The sequence below is a fragment of the Adiantum capillus-veneris genome, chromosome 4 (assembly GCF_014529385.1).
Source record: "Adiantum capillus-veneris isolate H3 chromosome 4, ASM1452938v2, whole genome shotgun sequence".
Taxonomy (NCBI): Eukaryota; Viridiplantae; Streptophyta; class Polypodiopsida; order Polypodiales; family Pteridaceae; genus Adiantum; species Adiantum capillus-veneris.
In genome coordinates this window covers 165,781,271-165,795,834 of record NC_140934.1, presented here as the reverse complement: position 1 = coordinate 165,795,834, position 14,564 = coordinate 165,781,271, and the positions used below count along the sequence as shown (strand labels likewise).

The 14,564-nt window shown below is 40.7% G+C and overlaps 1 protein-coding gene across 1 annotated transcript; it reads right to left on the bottom strand.

Annotated features, from left to right (window-relative positions):
* Positions 1–1,979: 1,979 nt before the first annotated feature.
* Positions 1,980–2,833, bottom strand: LOC147460311 (arabinogalactan protein 41-like). The gene is made up of 2 exons (XM_086510000.1): positions 2,558–2,833; positions 1,980–2,424 (listed from the first exon to the last, which is right to left on the bottom strand). Exons 1-2 carry the CDS (start codon positions 2,685–2,687, stop codon positions 2,321–2,323), a joined length of 234 nt encoding a protein of 77 aa, XP_086366126.1. The 5' UTR covers positions 2,688–2,833; the 3' UTR covers positions 1,980–2,320.
* Between the last annotated feature and the right edge of the window lie 11,731 nt (positions 2,834–14,564).

The window sequence follows — 14,564 nt, the reverse complement described above, 5'->3', positions numbered from 1 at the left end:
GGGAGAAGCATAGAAGGGAGAAAATAGAGAGATTTAAGTAGCCCTTGGCTAGGATTCCAAGCATACCACCGGAGAAAAAGTGCGCGTCAAGAATGTGGTAACGGTTGTAGCCAAGAAACCTACTTCCTTGCTACAAAAAATAGGAGGAAAAGAGCAATGATTGTGAGCTAACACATCAAAATATGTCAAAACGATGACACGGAAAAGCAAAGAGGTAGAGATTGATACACGGGGACATTTGATCATCCCCCTTCGCCTTATGGAGAATCAAAGAAAACTCGAAGGGTCCACACGAGATGTCAACGACCAAGAGAAGTCAAATGCTCAATGCTCAAATGGAAAATTTAAATGGAAAATTTTGAGCTCCTTAAGCATCTTATAGGTGTCCCTCGCTCGGAGGGAGCCATTTTAATGGCTACCTACTTCCTTGCTACGAAAAAAATAGGAGGAAGACAGCAATGATTGTGAGCTAATGCATCAAGATATGTCAAATGGTGACACCCAAGAGAATAGACGTAGGGATTGATACACGGGGGCATCTGATCATCCCCCTTAGCCTTGTGGAGGATCAAAGAAAACTCGAAGGGTCGCATGAGATATCAACAATCGAAGAAAATCCACTGCTCCAATGGAAAATTTTAGTGTCCCTAGCCACTAGTATTAATCTAATAATAAAAAAGAAGTAGAATCTATCCCTTCGATTGATTTAAATTACATGCCTATACGAACAGCCATTTGGATTACTATTTCCTTGTAAAAGCTAGAGAATTGTAGTCCGTCTTAGTGTAGGGCAAAATTTTTCTGTATGGTTTTCCTTGTAACTTGTTTTTTTTTTACCCCACTCTAATCGCACATGAGCGCCGCCAATGCCTGCTAGGTGGAGGCACTGGGGAGAGTTCCCATTATAGTCATTAATATCAAGCCTAGGTACAATGTGGGAATGCCAAAAAAAAAAAAAAAAACGATTATACGTAATGTTAAAATGTCTCAAAACCATTTCAACTTTAAATTCACACCAACCATGAAAATAATTTCCAATGGTAGCCTGATGACGGAGCAACGGCAAAAGTATACACGAACCATAAAAGACCTCATTCAATACCCCGTGTTAGATAGTGCCTAGCTTATGCCCCCTTCTTTCCATTTCCTTCGATCCAAAAACCAGACAAGTACCTCCACACATTGAACTGTTTGCTACAACAATATATGGTTCCTTCCAAAAAGGCCGACTTAGAGCCAGTTCACATGAGGAGATGGTTTGCAACAAGTTGGCAACTTTTTGGAAACCATTTTGTTAACTTGGAAAAAATTTGAGAAGGGGTTGCCAACAAGTTTGCAACTGGTTCCTTTTTCGCTCCACCCTTGGGAGGAGAAGCAAAAATGCAACCAAAGAAAAAGGCAAATTGTGACCACCTGTTTTATCAAAAGAATCCCTTGGGAGCTTTTTATAGAAACGTGCGCTCACCTTTTCCACTCTCTCTCTTGTCTTTTTTCTTCCCAACAAAACAAAAAGGTCCTCAAGGGAACAAAACAAAAAGGTCCTCAAGGGAGCCTCCACGTGAACTTGAGTGCACAGGGTTGCCGGTTGCCAACTAGTTGGCGTTGCCAACTAGTTGCCAACCCCACCATGTGAACCGCCTCTTGAAACACCGAAGCTCTCCCCCTATGGCTAGCCCAAAAATTGGCAATCCCTCAAATCACTAATCCGTCAGCTTAAATTACATCACTGGCACGACATAGGCCTATAGCGGGACCACCACAAATGCACTAATGCTGTTGCACTTGTGGAAAAATTTAGTCCCCCAATCAGATGCCTCTGTTAAATATCATCACGGAAATACCTTTCCCAGATCATGCATCACCAACACACACCCAAAATCCTTCAAAAATTACACTAGACTTCAACGATAACATTTTTCCAACAACACTACTGCCAGTGAGAACCAACCAAATATAACAAGAGAATTGAGGGGAGAAAATCTTAAAACAAAGCACTGCCTGCAGACAAAAATAAAGGTAGATATGTCCCATCAAAGAATACATGTTATCATCATCATCAATATAGATGGCATCACAATGGGTGATGCAAAGCCTACCCTACTATCTCTCTCGGATCTCTCCCCCCCTCTCTCTCTCTCTCTCTCTTTTATATATATATATATATATATAAATAAATAAATATGTAACTTCCTATTCAGTGTTAGCTTTATGTGCAACCCAAAAAAAAGACTTAATCCTCTGATGATGATGATGATGATGATGCTGCTGATCAAGTAGGTTTGAAGGCACTTCAAGAAACCAAAGAATTCCATTCTGTATCTCAGAAGAGCTTGAAGGGGAGTGAGTCAATTGGATGCACCAGGTATGTCACGGCCAAGGCAGCAAACATGAGCACATATGCGATGCCCAAGTCGAGGGTTGTGCCTGCAACCAAGCAATCACAGAATCAGAGCACTGAATTACCACAAATTAAAACAGCCAATACAGCATGCATGTGCAGGATGGCGCAGCGCCCACAATCGAGTGCACCTGCACAACACAAAAAAGAGACATTTACCATCGCTAGAAGGCGGTGGTGCAGGACCCTCCACCTGCGCTTGAACAGAGCTGGTCGCAAATGCATGAAAGAGCATCAAGGCAAAGAAGAAGACCGGCAATCCGACGCTAGCTGATCTGAGGGAAGCCATAGCCACGACGCAGAGAGAGAGAGAGAGAGAGAGAGAGAGAGAGAGAGAGATTGTCCCGGAGGCAGGAAGTGCAGGGGTTTTAAGCGGGTGAAGGCTCGTCGCTTCCCTTGTCTGCGTGTCGGATCGGCGGGGGGGGGGAGAGAGAGAGAGAGAGAGAGAGAGAGAGAGAGAGAGAGTGGAGTGGCAGTGAGAGAGACAAAACACGTGCCCTGCGTTTTATAGAGATGCTATTCGCGGTCTCCAGAAAGAAGAGAGAAAGTGCGGCAGTGCAAGACTTTTCCTCTTCTCTCCACCAGCCGCTGTTCACGCGCTACACACACACACACACAACACGCGCAGAGGTGTCAACTCGGTCAAGCTTTCAACTTTCAAACTTCTAATCCCATAACAATCTCTTGTTCTCAAATTTCCATGAAGCTAAGACTTCTAGAGAAACGATCATTTACAATCAGGACCCCATATTATTCATTATAGCCACTTTTTCATTTACAGTTGCAGGGCTCTCAAAGTTGGACTTGGAGAGATAATGTATCTGCCCCATGCGAATCGATCGCATTGATTTGAGAGTAAATAATATGTACACTACCAAATGATCGCACTGCCTTAGGCACCACCATGGCCACCTAACTGATGCACCACATGTACTTCGAATAGTGGAGAGAACTCGTAGTAGGAAGATAGGAGCCTCCTCCTTAGGTGACCCACCCAAATATGAGGATGCACTCGAGTGTCGAAAGGCAAGAGCCCTAGCAACGTGAACACCAAGTTAGCACAAGGCGGGACCCCTCTAGAGGAGACCCATCAAGGGTGTTGAACCCACAACCTGTAGGTTGAGAAGCCAAAGCTTTACCATTAATTGGCATGCAATTTTGATCATACTATTTTTCTTTTTAACCACTAAGTTTGTACTATTTTTACATATATGGTAGATGTTTTGTTGTTCTTTTTTGGAGAGAACCTTTTTTTGAATTGAATATATCATTTGTGGCTTTTCTCACTAGATAATACGCTAGCCATGCAGAGTGCAATTGCATTAGAGCCTCCAAAAGATGCTTTCTGGGCATACATTCTTGGTGGATTGCTTTGGATTCCCTTTTCATTAGCATTGTCCACTTTTTTGGGCCTGGCGGTTGATCTTCTTCTCACAACAACAAAAGGAAACTAGGGGCTCGTTCCTGTTGCTACCGCTTATTTTGTCTTAGGGAAAGGTATAATGATGTGCCTGTTTGTAACTAAGGAACCTGACATGGTAATTTTACAACCTGATAAGGGAGCATTTTCTCCATGAACTAGGTGAAGTGACTACATGATTGGAACTTTAGATAAATGAAAAATCTAGCTGTGACGATTGGTTGTGGAATTGAAAGAAAAAAGCTCAACCTTTTGAGCCTTGTAGTTGACCTGATAAATTCCTCTAGCAGCAAGTTATTAGTTATGCTTTAAGTCACAAAAAGACTGCCAACCCCAGGCGATACAGCTCAGAATAAACCCCACAGTCCCGGACACTGGCACTTGCTCATTGAACCATACAACGGTCAATTCAAAACGTTAACAACAGAGCTCCTTGTATGTGCTTATTTCAGGTGGAGTGGTGATGATTCTACCTATTGTGTACGTGGATGTAACCCCTTCATGGTGCTTTTGGTGCACAACTTAGTAAGGAGATTGCACCCTAAATGGTATGTGCCTCCACCATATCCATTCCTATCTAATTGTCCTCTAGTTCCTTGTTCAATTATTTTACTTTGACTTCTTAATTATGTAATTTTCATAAAAATAAATAACATTATTTGTATCAACATAGCCTATAGCTACAATGTTGGACGTTGCTCACATCATCCTCTTTTTCTATTTGAAAGACAATAGCTCAACATTTTGAACATGGGTACGATGTATTCCTCTGACAGCAAGTTATTAGTTATGCTTGAAGTCACAAAAATAGCAGCCAGAGCTCCGACGATAGAGCTTAGGGAGTGGTCACGCGATGGCTTAGTTTGCACGACAGCCTCTGATAGCGACTCTGCAATGATAGCTTTTGACCTGCTTAGTTTTGTAGTTATGCCTGTTTAGGCATAGTTACAAAACTATGCCAGTGAGCTTCAACGCTAAAGTCTTCCTCTCTCTACCTGTTGCACCTTGGTCATCCTCTCTCTACCCGCTGCTGCAGTCGATGCGCATGTCAAAAGTGGTCGAGGCTTAGTGACAACTAAGCCTCACGTTACCACCACCTTATTCATGCTCTACACACTTGGGCCTCGTTTTGTATCGACTTGCTCCACTGCAAAGCATTGCCAACAATGCCACCCCATTGAACAATCTCCAACTGCACACCATTGAAGAATGCCATCCTCCTCTGTCGGAAACTTCATGTCTCACATTTTCATAAGGCATTCTTGGATTGGAAGGGATGATGAAAGCAGCGCTAGATCGATATGAACGGCCGCACTTGCCATGTGCCGTTGGTCAATGGTTGTTTTTTGGGTGGGTTGTAGTGTTGTTTTTCTTGCATGTTTTTTGTTGAATTTAACACCTCCAATCTAGTGCCAAAATATGTTCTAGTTGATAGCACGTCAAAAGCCCTTGTATTACATCTCTATGGTGAAAATAAGGTGTGTAAAATTTAGCAATATGTCCTAGGTTTTCAAGACTAGATGTCAAGGCAAGGCCCCGTGGCTAGGAGCGATGTGGATGGCATGCACGGGGGCAAGACTACATATAGATGCTAGTTGGGAGTAGTGGCTACTATCAACCTCCTATTTTGAGCAAGAGGGCTAGAAATGAAGTCCATGGCCGTGCTCCTCTCTCCCATGCTAGTATTAGAGCTTCCTCCTCCACTACATGTGACACATGGTAATGCCACTTTTGGATGTGGCGTTGTCTTCGATCTCTTCTCTCCATGGGTGAGTACCTTCATGTGCAGAGAACGAGGCACAAAGTACCATCACCAAAGCCATTGCAAAAAAAACCGGAGTTGCCATGGTCTACTGAGTATTTTTTGACACATCATCAGCCCCTAATTTAGTCTCTCTTGCAAGCTACAACCTCCTCTCTTTCACCTACATTTTGTTTTAGCTGCTATCATAGGAGTTGTTTACATGTTCACATTCGAGGGGCATTCTCTAATTGATAAAAGGCCAAATGTCATTTGCAATCATCTTAGGTGTTCTTCCTATGTTGTGGCCCAAGTTCCAAAGCATTGTTTTCTTTGTCATAAGATCCTTGAGTGCTACTAGCATTTGTAGAGCAATTGTTACGAGCATCAATTTTTTGTTTTGTGCCTCTAATGCATATGTGCATGCCTCAAGTGCTTTAAAATCTGTGTTTCCAACCAAGTCATATTCCTCGTCAGAAGTGGTGTCTGAATCTGTGCCATCTTTGTAGGCATCAGATACAAGATTGGCCCGCTCAAGAATTGATGAGCCTTGCTCAATGTCAAAATGGTGAGCAAGCTAGAAAATCTGAAGCAATGGTGCACTAGCACAATTGGAAAGATAAGATTTACCCTAAAAAGTTTCTCCTTGAGCAATTCGAGAAGAAACATATGGGGCATAGAGAGATTGCTTCACACCAATTTGTATTGGTCTTTAAGTCACTTACAAGGGACAAACATGCCTTGTATGTAGAGAAATATCCAACCTTCTTAATAAAAAATACCCACTTTGGAAGCTCACGGGAAACCTAATAATCACTTGCATCATGCTCTCATGAATTAATGAATTGTTGATGTGGAAAGTGGAATTCAAGTAAAAATCTACACATACGCTTTGCTTGCAAAGTTGCGAGCTTCTTTCTAGCATTGGAGAAGCCATTGATGAATACTATGGGCCTCAAATGCTTACCAAGAAACAACTGAGAAAATGTAGATTTGAATGAAAACATGGCATGTCTCACCGACTTGATTGTCAATTTCATGCATCTGCAAGGCATAGAAGGGTTGTAGCTAGGAGGAAATGTCCAATTGGTAGCTCCCTTAGGAAAAGCCACTCAAGTGGTTGAATTTTTGAAGAGTATGAAGGTCCCAAATTTTTTTGACAAGGAGAGAGACCACAACAAAGATTTGATGAGTACGCTCATCAACAAGTAGGGAGATATCCATCATATGCATCAAACTCTAGATGCAGTCACGGTAGTGCAAACAAGTCTCCAATTTGAAGACAAGACCTACAAATGGTGAATGACATAGAAACTCCATGTGGGCTACATTAAGAGTGCATTCTCCAAGGAGTTCATTCCTACCAATAAGATGGACAGGTTGTTGGTCATATACGGATGTTGATGAAGCATCATCAGTCACTAACCCAATATGTCTCTTACTATCAGGATGTCATTCTAAAACTTGTGGATTAAGTGATTACTAGAAAGTGTGTGTTTTTACTAGAGGTCTAGATCTTGAGCTTGAGAAGAAAGTTAAAACACACGATCCTAAGACTCTAGGAGATGCACTCGTTCATATGCACATTCATGATGATTCAAATGATCATAAAGTGCTTACTTACAAAGACACTGCAGAGGATCCTAAGACTCTAGAAGATGCAATCAATTAGGCACACATTTATGATGATTCAAATGCTGATACAGGACTTGCAAAGGCATTGCACAATCAATAATGCACTATGCATATTCTTTGATACTCCACATGGATATGACATATTAGGCATAAGAGAAAGTCCCTTCCTACAACATCCAATAGGGCTTTGATACTTCACATGGATCATGACATACTAGGCATAAGAGAAAGTCCCTTTTTGCAGTAGCCAGTGAAGATGCTAAGAGACTCAAGGGGGCTTGAGGAGCCCTCTTCAATGAGGAATTCGGGAGAGTTAAGAAGAAAATCTTTGTTTCAATTGTTTGTTAGGGAGTCATGCTAAGAAGGATTATCCCGATGGGAAGTTGTAGAGGGAAAAAAAGAAAACAACAACGCATATGAGTGCAACTACTTTGTCTTGAATGTTCCTCTAGATATGCCATTATGGAAGTATCACACAATAGAGAGATTCATGAATTTTGTCTAATTACTTCCAAGTTGCAACCGACTTTTGGACCCCTTGAGTGTGTGAGAATACATGTGTAAGGTTCAAAACCTAAATACTGCGGGCGACTTGATAGTTAGACCTTCCTTTGTCCTTGGGCTCCATTTGCAACAGATTACTTTTAGGTCCATAACTCAAAGATTATGATGGGAACTAAAATCCTATTATAGCTAGACTAAAGTCTCAACATAACTAGGATCTATAGACGACACCTTTATCTCCACGTTTAAGAGGCACATGCTCTATCCATAATGAAAGGAGGAGAGTAATATCATGTTCTAGTCTCCACCCAACAATGCTATCTTATAGCCTCCCCCTAGCGTACACACTGTCCAGCCTTGTACCGATGACCTTGTACGTAGGACCCGTTTCCTTACATTACCCCCCCCCCCCCCCCCCCCCCCTCCCCCTTGGAGAATTGTTTTTGTCCTCGAAAAAAACGTAGGAAAACGCTTCTTAAATGCGGAGACATTCTCCCATGTAGAACCTTCTTGAGGTCTATCTAGCCATTTTACCAACACCTGTTGTCAGACATGATGTCTGGTGCGAAGCTCATGAGAATCCAAAATCTTTTCGGGTTCATGAGGGATGCTTGGTGGTTCTATAAGTTCAACTAACACACTTGTGTCAATGACATTATCATTCTATCCTAGCTGTTTTTATAAACGGCGAACATGAAAAACAAGATGAGCTTGGGAGTGCTCGGGAAGAGGTAACTTTTATGCCACTTGACCTATACGTTTGAGAATGGTAAACGGTCCACAATATGGTGGTGAAAGTTTAGCAATGTTTCCCGTCTTCAGACTTTCTGAATGCAACCTTGTCTCCTTCTTGAAAAGTAGCAAGGTGGCGATGCTCATCTATGCACTTCTTATATCGATCTTGAGCTTGCTTAACTTTCTGTCGAGCAACTCAAAGCATATCAAAATGGACTTGAAGAAAATCCTTCACTTTTGGTATCTCTCCGTAGCCAACCCCACCGTAATGGGTGATCTAGGTTGAAAACCATACAAAAGTATAAATGGACTAAACCATGTAGTCACATGATTTGAACTACTATAAGAAAATTCCAATATAGGCAAGTAGTCTTTCCAATTGGTTTGGTTCTTGATAACATACGCTCGTAGCATATCCTCTAGTGCTTGATTAACCCTTTCGGTTTGACCATATGTTTGTGGATTATTAGTCGTACTAAGATTAAGTGTAGTTTCCAACTTTTGGAACACAGCTCTCCAGAAGTGATTATCTAACTTTTGATCTCTATCACTAATGATACTAGCTCGAAGACCATAGAGTCTATATATATGCCTCCCCCTGGCGTACACACTGTCTGACCATGCCAGTGGCCTTGCCCGTAGGACCCGTTTCCTTACACATAAACTCTTAGATGTAGTGGGTAACGTATCCTTAACTAACACCTTGTCTTGTGAAAGTACCCAACTAATCGGGTCCTCCCATCCATAGACATAACTCCAATTGGATACTAGTCTCCAACTTTCCACACCACACTCACCTATTTTTCTTGTTTTCAAACTACTACCACATTGCTTTATATATACAATCAAGATTCTTTTATCAACTTCTACCATGATCATTCATAAATCTCTTCAAACATCACCAAAGTATTTCTTTTAACAATGAAGAGAGTCCTATCTTTTAACATAATGTTGGGAGAAAGGGGGGAGACTGGTTGCTTAAAATAATTCAACACATGCTCACAAACATCACCATCAACCTGTCAACCTCTTTCCCCAGTTTACAAGCGTGCATGCGTACGCGTGCACGCGCGCACACACACACACATCATGGAATTGACATAGACAAGATTGTAAGAGTGTGTAAGATAATTGTAAGAGATAGAGACTTGATTAGAGAGTACAAAGCAAGTTAAGCGTAGCATTAGAGTGTAGAGAAGAGAATCTGCAAGAGAAAGGCCTAAATCTAGCCCCAAACTCCATGGCACATATTCTTGTGGTGAAGTTTGGTATTTGATATATTATTTGTGAATTTAAGGTGCCAAAATCTGAGGGCCCTCTTTTACAACCACTTCACATTTGTAAATGAGTGAAGCTCATTAGGTCTTGCATGTCCCATAAGGAGAAGCTCTCACCAAAATTATTTACAGAGCCATAGTGGCTTATTGAAATGAAAATCTAAAATGTTGTACGAGTATAAAACGACCAAGAGGGTTATTGCTTGCACATCTATGTCAACTCCCTTGCATTCCACTCTACAAAATCATCATCACCAACTCAATTACAAAAATAAAATAGACACAATAATTAACTATTACACCAGCTATACCAATTGCAGCTAACCACTACAACAGGAGGGTGCCCAATCTCGTAACATCCCTCCCACTAGGGATAGCAACTGTCCTCAATTTCTCAATAGAGAAATCAATTGGACCGTGAGTGATGGAAACTGTGGAGAAGGTCAGGGAAGTTGCAAAAAAAAATTTCAAGCATCCATTTGGCATCCTCTCTAGGGTGGCCCTTGAAAGTCAAAAAAACGAGCAGAGTTATAAGAGAACATTAGTGGGCATGGGAAAAAATGCAAACAGCCTAGCAGGGTATGAAAAGATCAATATAGTAGCTAGGTTACATAGACAGGTGGAGACAGAGCCAAAATAAAGCCTTCATGCCTTCATTTGTAAAGCTAACGGTTTCCCCTTCAAATGAACAAAGGTCAGAGATAGAGAGCTCCACGCATTCTCCATGAGAAACCACCATGGTCAGATGACGTTAGATAAGGAGGCAAGACTAGCTATCAAGTTGGAACATAGATGCCTGGCTCGCAAGCAGGAGCTATCCCCTATAGACTCTAGTGACCTAGACTTTATTAGGATTTGTTATGTTTGGTAACAGTTATAAACCATACCAGTGCGTATAGTGGTGCTCTCGTGAGATCAACTGTTTTTGCAGGGATGAGTTGTTATTCTTGGTCTACAAGTGAAGGTGGGTCTTCATAAAATGTGATGTGTAGGTAGGGGTCCTCTGAATGGTCTTAAAAGACTAATGTGAAATGCATTTTGAATGTGCAAGTAGGTCTAAACAAAAAGAAACATCGTTAATGACAACTGAAATTTTAAAAGGTCCATAAAAACGAGGAGCAAGCTTAACAAAGACATTTGTATCAACACTTTTGATCCTTTGTTTTTCAATGCAAAGTAAAACATAATCACCTTCCTTAAACTGGTGTGCCTTGCAGTGCTTGTTAGCATATTTAGTGTAAAGCTCTTGGGAGTGTATAATTGCAGAATGCACACTTGCATAAACATCATGAAATTTAGGAGTGAAATCATCAGCGGCAGGCACAACATTAGAAAGACATGAAGCAGGAGTAGGAAGAGAGTGACCATATACAACTTCACATGTATATTTACACGTGGCAGTGTGAGTGTTGTTGTTGTATGCAAATTGTAGAATATGCAGGTAATCATCCCATTTCTTAGGGTGAGAGGAAACATAAGCCTTTCACAAATCAATGATAGTGCGATTGGTGACTTTGGTTTTTGACCCTTAGATTCAAGATGGAATGCAAAAGTGAAGTCAATTGTAGTGACAAGATTTTCAAACACAGTAGTCTGGAAGGCACTACATAATTTTCGAATCTCAATAAAAAATAATGACTTTACATAAACCATGATGTGGGAAAAAAGTCTTAAGAAACAAAAGTGTAGCTTGATGTGTTGTGAGTGTTTTCTTACAAGGAATGAAATATACTTGTTTAGAAAAATGGTCAATAACATTCCAAATCATGTCATGCTTGTGCATTGTAAGTGGGAAACCAGTAACAAAATCCATTGAAATGTGTTCCCAAGGTCTTTCAGGAATGGGGAGAGGGTGTAAAATTCCCAATTTCATGTTGCTGCTTTGATCTTTTTGCAAATCAAACAAGTTGAAACATATTGTTCAACATCAATTCTCATAGTAGGCCAATAGAAATCACGACATAAATTTTTTATGTCCAGCATAGGGTGGTTTGTGCGATTCTTCAATAATTAATGTACGGATAGTTTTAGTCACACATAATTTTTGTTTGAAATAAAGGAAGTTTTCTTGAATAGTGTATTCGAGAATTGTGTGTACAGAATTTTCAAGCATATGCAACCATGTCGTTTTGAAGTCATCATCATGTGCATAAGTGTTAGGCATAGTGTCAAATGAAGTTCCCGTAATGGTTGAGAGATTATTAAGTGTAACATTTAATGGCCTAGTAACTTGTGTGTAGCGGAAATTAATATGAACATAGTGGGCATTTCATTAGAATAGATTCCTAATGAGAATTACAAGAGTGCTTGGGTGGAGAGAGAAACAAAAAGCATAACACCTAGTTAGATAGCATGAACAATACTTTCAAAAGAGAGAGAAATTAAGCTATTGACAACAGTTGAGGACCGGATTTACATGGAGCTGGTCCCCCTCCAAAAGGCTTTGTATTATGGTTTCTCCCATCAAGAGAGACATTGTACAATACAATTCTTTGTGTTCCTTCAAGACTAGGTAGTGCAATGAAGATGAAAGCTTCAAGCACTAAGCAAAACACTTATCAAACACAACATCAATTCTCTTTGGTCTCAGACCCAAGACCTCACACACCTTCGAAGATGGTGAGAGCTAGCGGGGTATGAGAGTAGATTGAGAGGAAGAAGGAGTATTCTTACGAGAAAGATGTACATCTCCTCACATAATCACTCATATTAGCATAGATTTTAGCTTAGTAATTAGCATGGTAGAGGAGATGAGCATGCATTGAAGCTTGGATCTTGGTTGGATTTGCATCACAAAGCCAAGAGTTGTTGGTGTAGGCCTCCCTTCTCACAAGCTTGGAGTAGGTGGTAAGCTTTTCATTAAAGCTTGAGAAGGAGAGAGAGTCTTTTTTACTTCACACATGAGATTGTGTGAGTGTGTGTGTGATAATGCCTTGCAAAAATCAGCCCCCTCTCTCTCTTGGTCGACCCCTCTTGCTATTTGCTCATGCTACAGTCTCATTGGACCTCCCTAGAGCTAGCCAATGATAATTAAGCAGTATAAGTGATAGCCTTTTGACATGTGTCCCCCTTTACCCTTTTGTGAGAGATTTATGTAATTAATAAATGCAACTAGACTCTAATTGGACCCCTTTTCCTCCTGGCCAATAGGAATCAGGCAAGCCATTGGGCTGTTGAATGCTCATTGGACCTCTTGGGAGACTGTCCAATAGTCTTCTAGAGAGCTTAATTCTCATTGGTACGTTTATTAAGTGTTTTTAAATTAATTAAACTAGATTTACTCTAGCCTAATTATCATTGGTCCACCTCTAAGGCCATCCAATAGGAATTGGGTACACCTTGTGGGCATCTGGGCTAGGGAGCTGACGTGTGTCCCTCATTCCCTTTGTGTAAACGGAGCTTGTGTGTGTGTGTGTGTGTGTGTGTGTGTGTGTGTGTGTGTGTGTGTGTGTGTGTGTGTGTGTGTGTGAGTTTCTCTCTCATCCCCTACTCCCAAGGCTCGCCCCCTCCTATGTAGGGATTGATAAAGACTTTTGGGACACACACAAAGCATCCAATTCCCCCCATGCTTGACCTTTGGACACAACCTTTGAATTTTGGAACCTTGGCATTTTGGAAGTGTTAATGGGCTGAACCTTAGGGTCTTTTAAGCCCATTGTTGCACATGGATCTTTTGCAGATGGTCCCCCCCTTTGTATCCCTATTTTCCCTCCTTTGGATCCCTACTGTGGCTGGTCAGCTAGCTTAACCAATATTCTAGCTTTTTCTCCCCTGGCACTTCCCCATATTAAATGATCAGTTTAACATGAGAAAATCATTTAGGAGAATTAGATATTGATTATTATGAAATTAAGTGAGGGTCTTATATTCAAAGCATCAGCTACAACGTTTTCTTTACCAGGCTGGTATTGAATGTTGGGCTGAAAACTTTGAATAAAAGCGGCCCACTTAATATGTTGTAGTTGGAAAGCTGAACTCTTTTCAGGATTCAAGTACAAGTGAATTTGTGCAAGCAGATCATATACACGTGCTAAGTTCTCTTTATGCTCTTTTTCAGATTTAATGAATACCAGAATGTCATAAAAAAATACAATCACAAAATCTTGATGGTCAATGAAAATTCTATTCATCATGCGTGTGAATGTGGCTGGTACATTTGTCAAACCAAATGGCATGACAAGAGATTTATAGTGTCCAGTTTGTGTTCTGAAAGCAGTTTTGTAGACATCATGTTCAAACATTTTAACATGATGATATCCTGATTTAAGGTCAATTTTGGTAAAGATGTTTGCTCCTTTTAGTTTTTTTAACACATTATCCACTCTAGGAATAGGAAACCTATTCTTAATGGTGATCTTGTTTAAACTCCTTGTAGCCGATATACATACAAAAAATTCCATTTTTCTTCTTGACAAGAAGTACTAGAGCTCCGTATGGTGAACTACTAGGTCTGATTAGGCCAGATGTTCCCGTTCTCCGAGCGAACCCTTTCGAGCAAATGTGGATTCCGAGCGAACCACGGCAAAAACATATGGCAGTATTGAGTAAAGGGTCTATAGATTCCACTAATATACCCGCAAAAACAGATGCTATACATGACAGACAAAAGATTATGTACTTAGGCAATTTCGTTAAATAAAGTGCAGAGAAGGAAAACTTCGAATTTGACTATCCCAAAAGATTAGCATCACCAAAATATCCAAAGAGGGTAAGACCGATCACAGGAGAAAAACACAACGGAAACATGTCTATTATCAAAGAAAAAAGTTTACAAATCATGGCAATATACTCAAGTAGGTAGATGTTGTATGTGGGAAACTAAAGTTTGCATACATAGGCACTTCCAACAAAAAA

Coding starts and splice junctions, on each gene's coding strand:
- LOC147460311 (XM_086510000.1), bottom strand. CDS start 2,687: ATGGCTTCCCTCAGATCAGCTAGCGTCGGATTGCCGGTCTTCTTCTTT. Junction 2,425..2,557: donor ACCACCGCCTTCTAGCGATG/GTAAATGTCTCT, acceptor GCTTGGTTGCAG/GCACAACCCTCGACTTGGGC.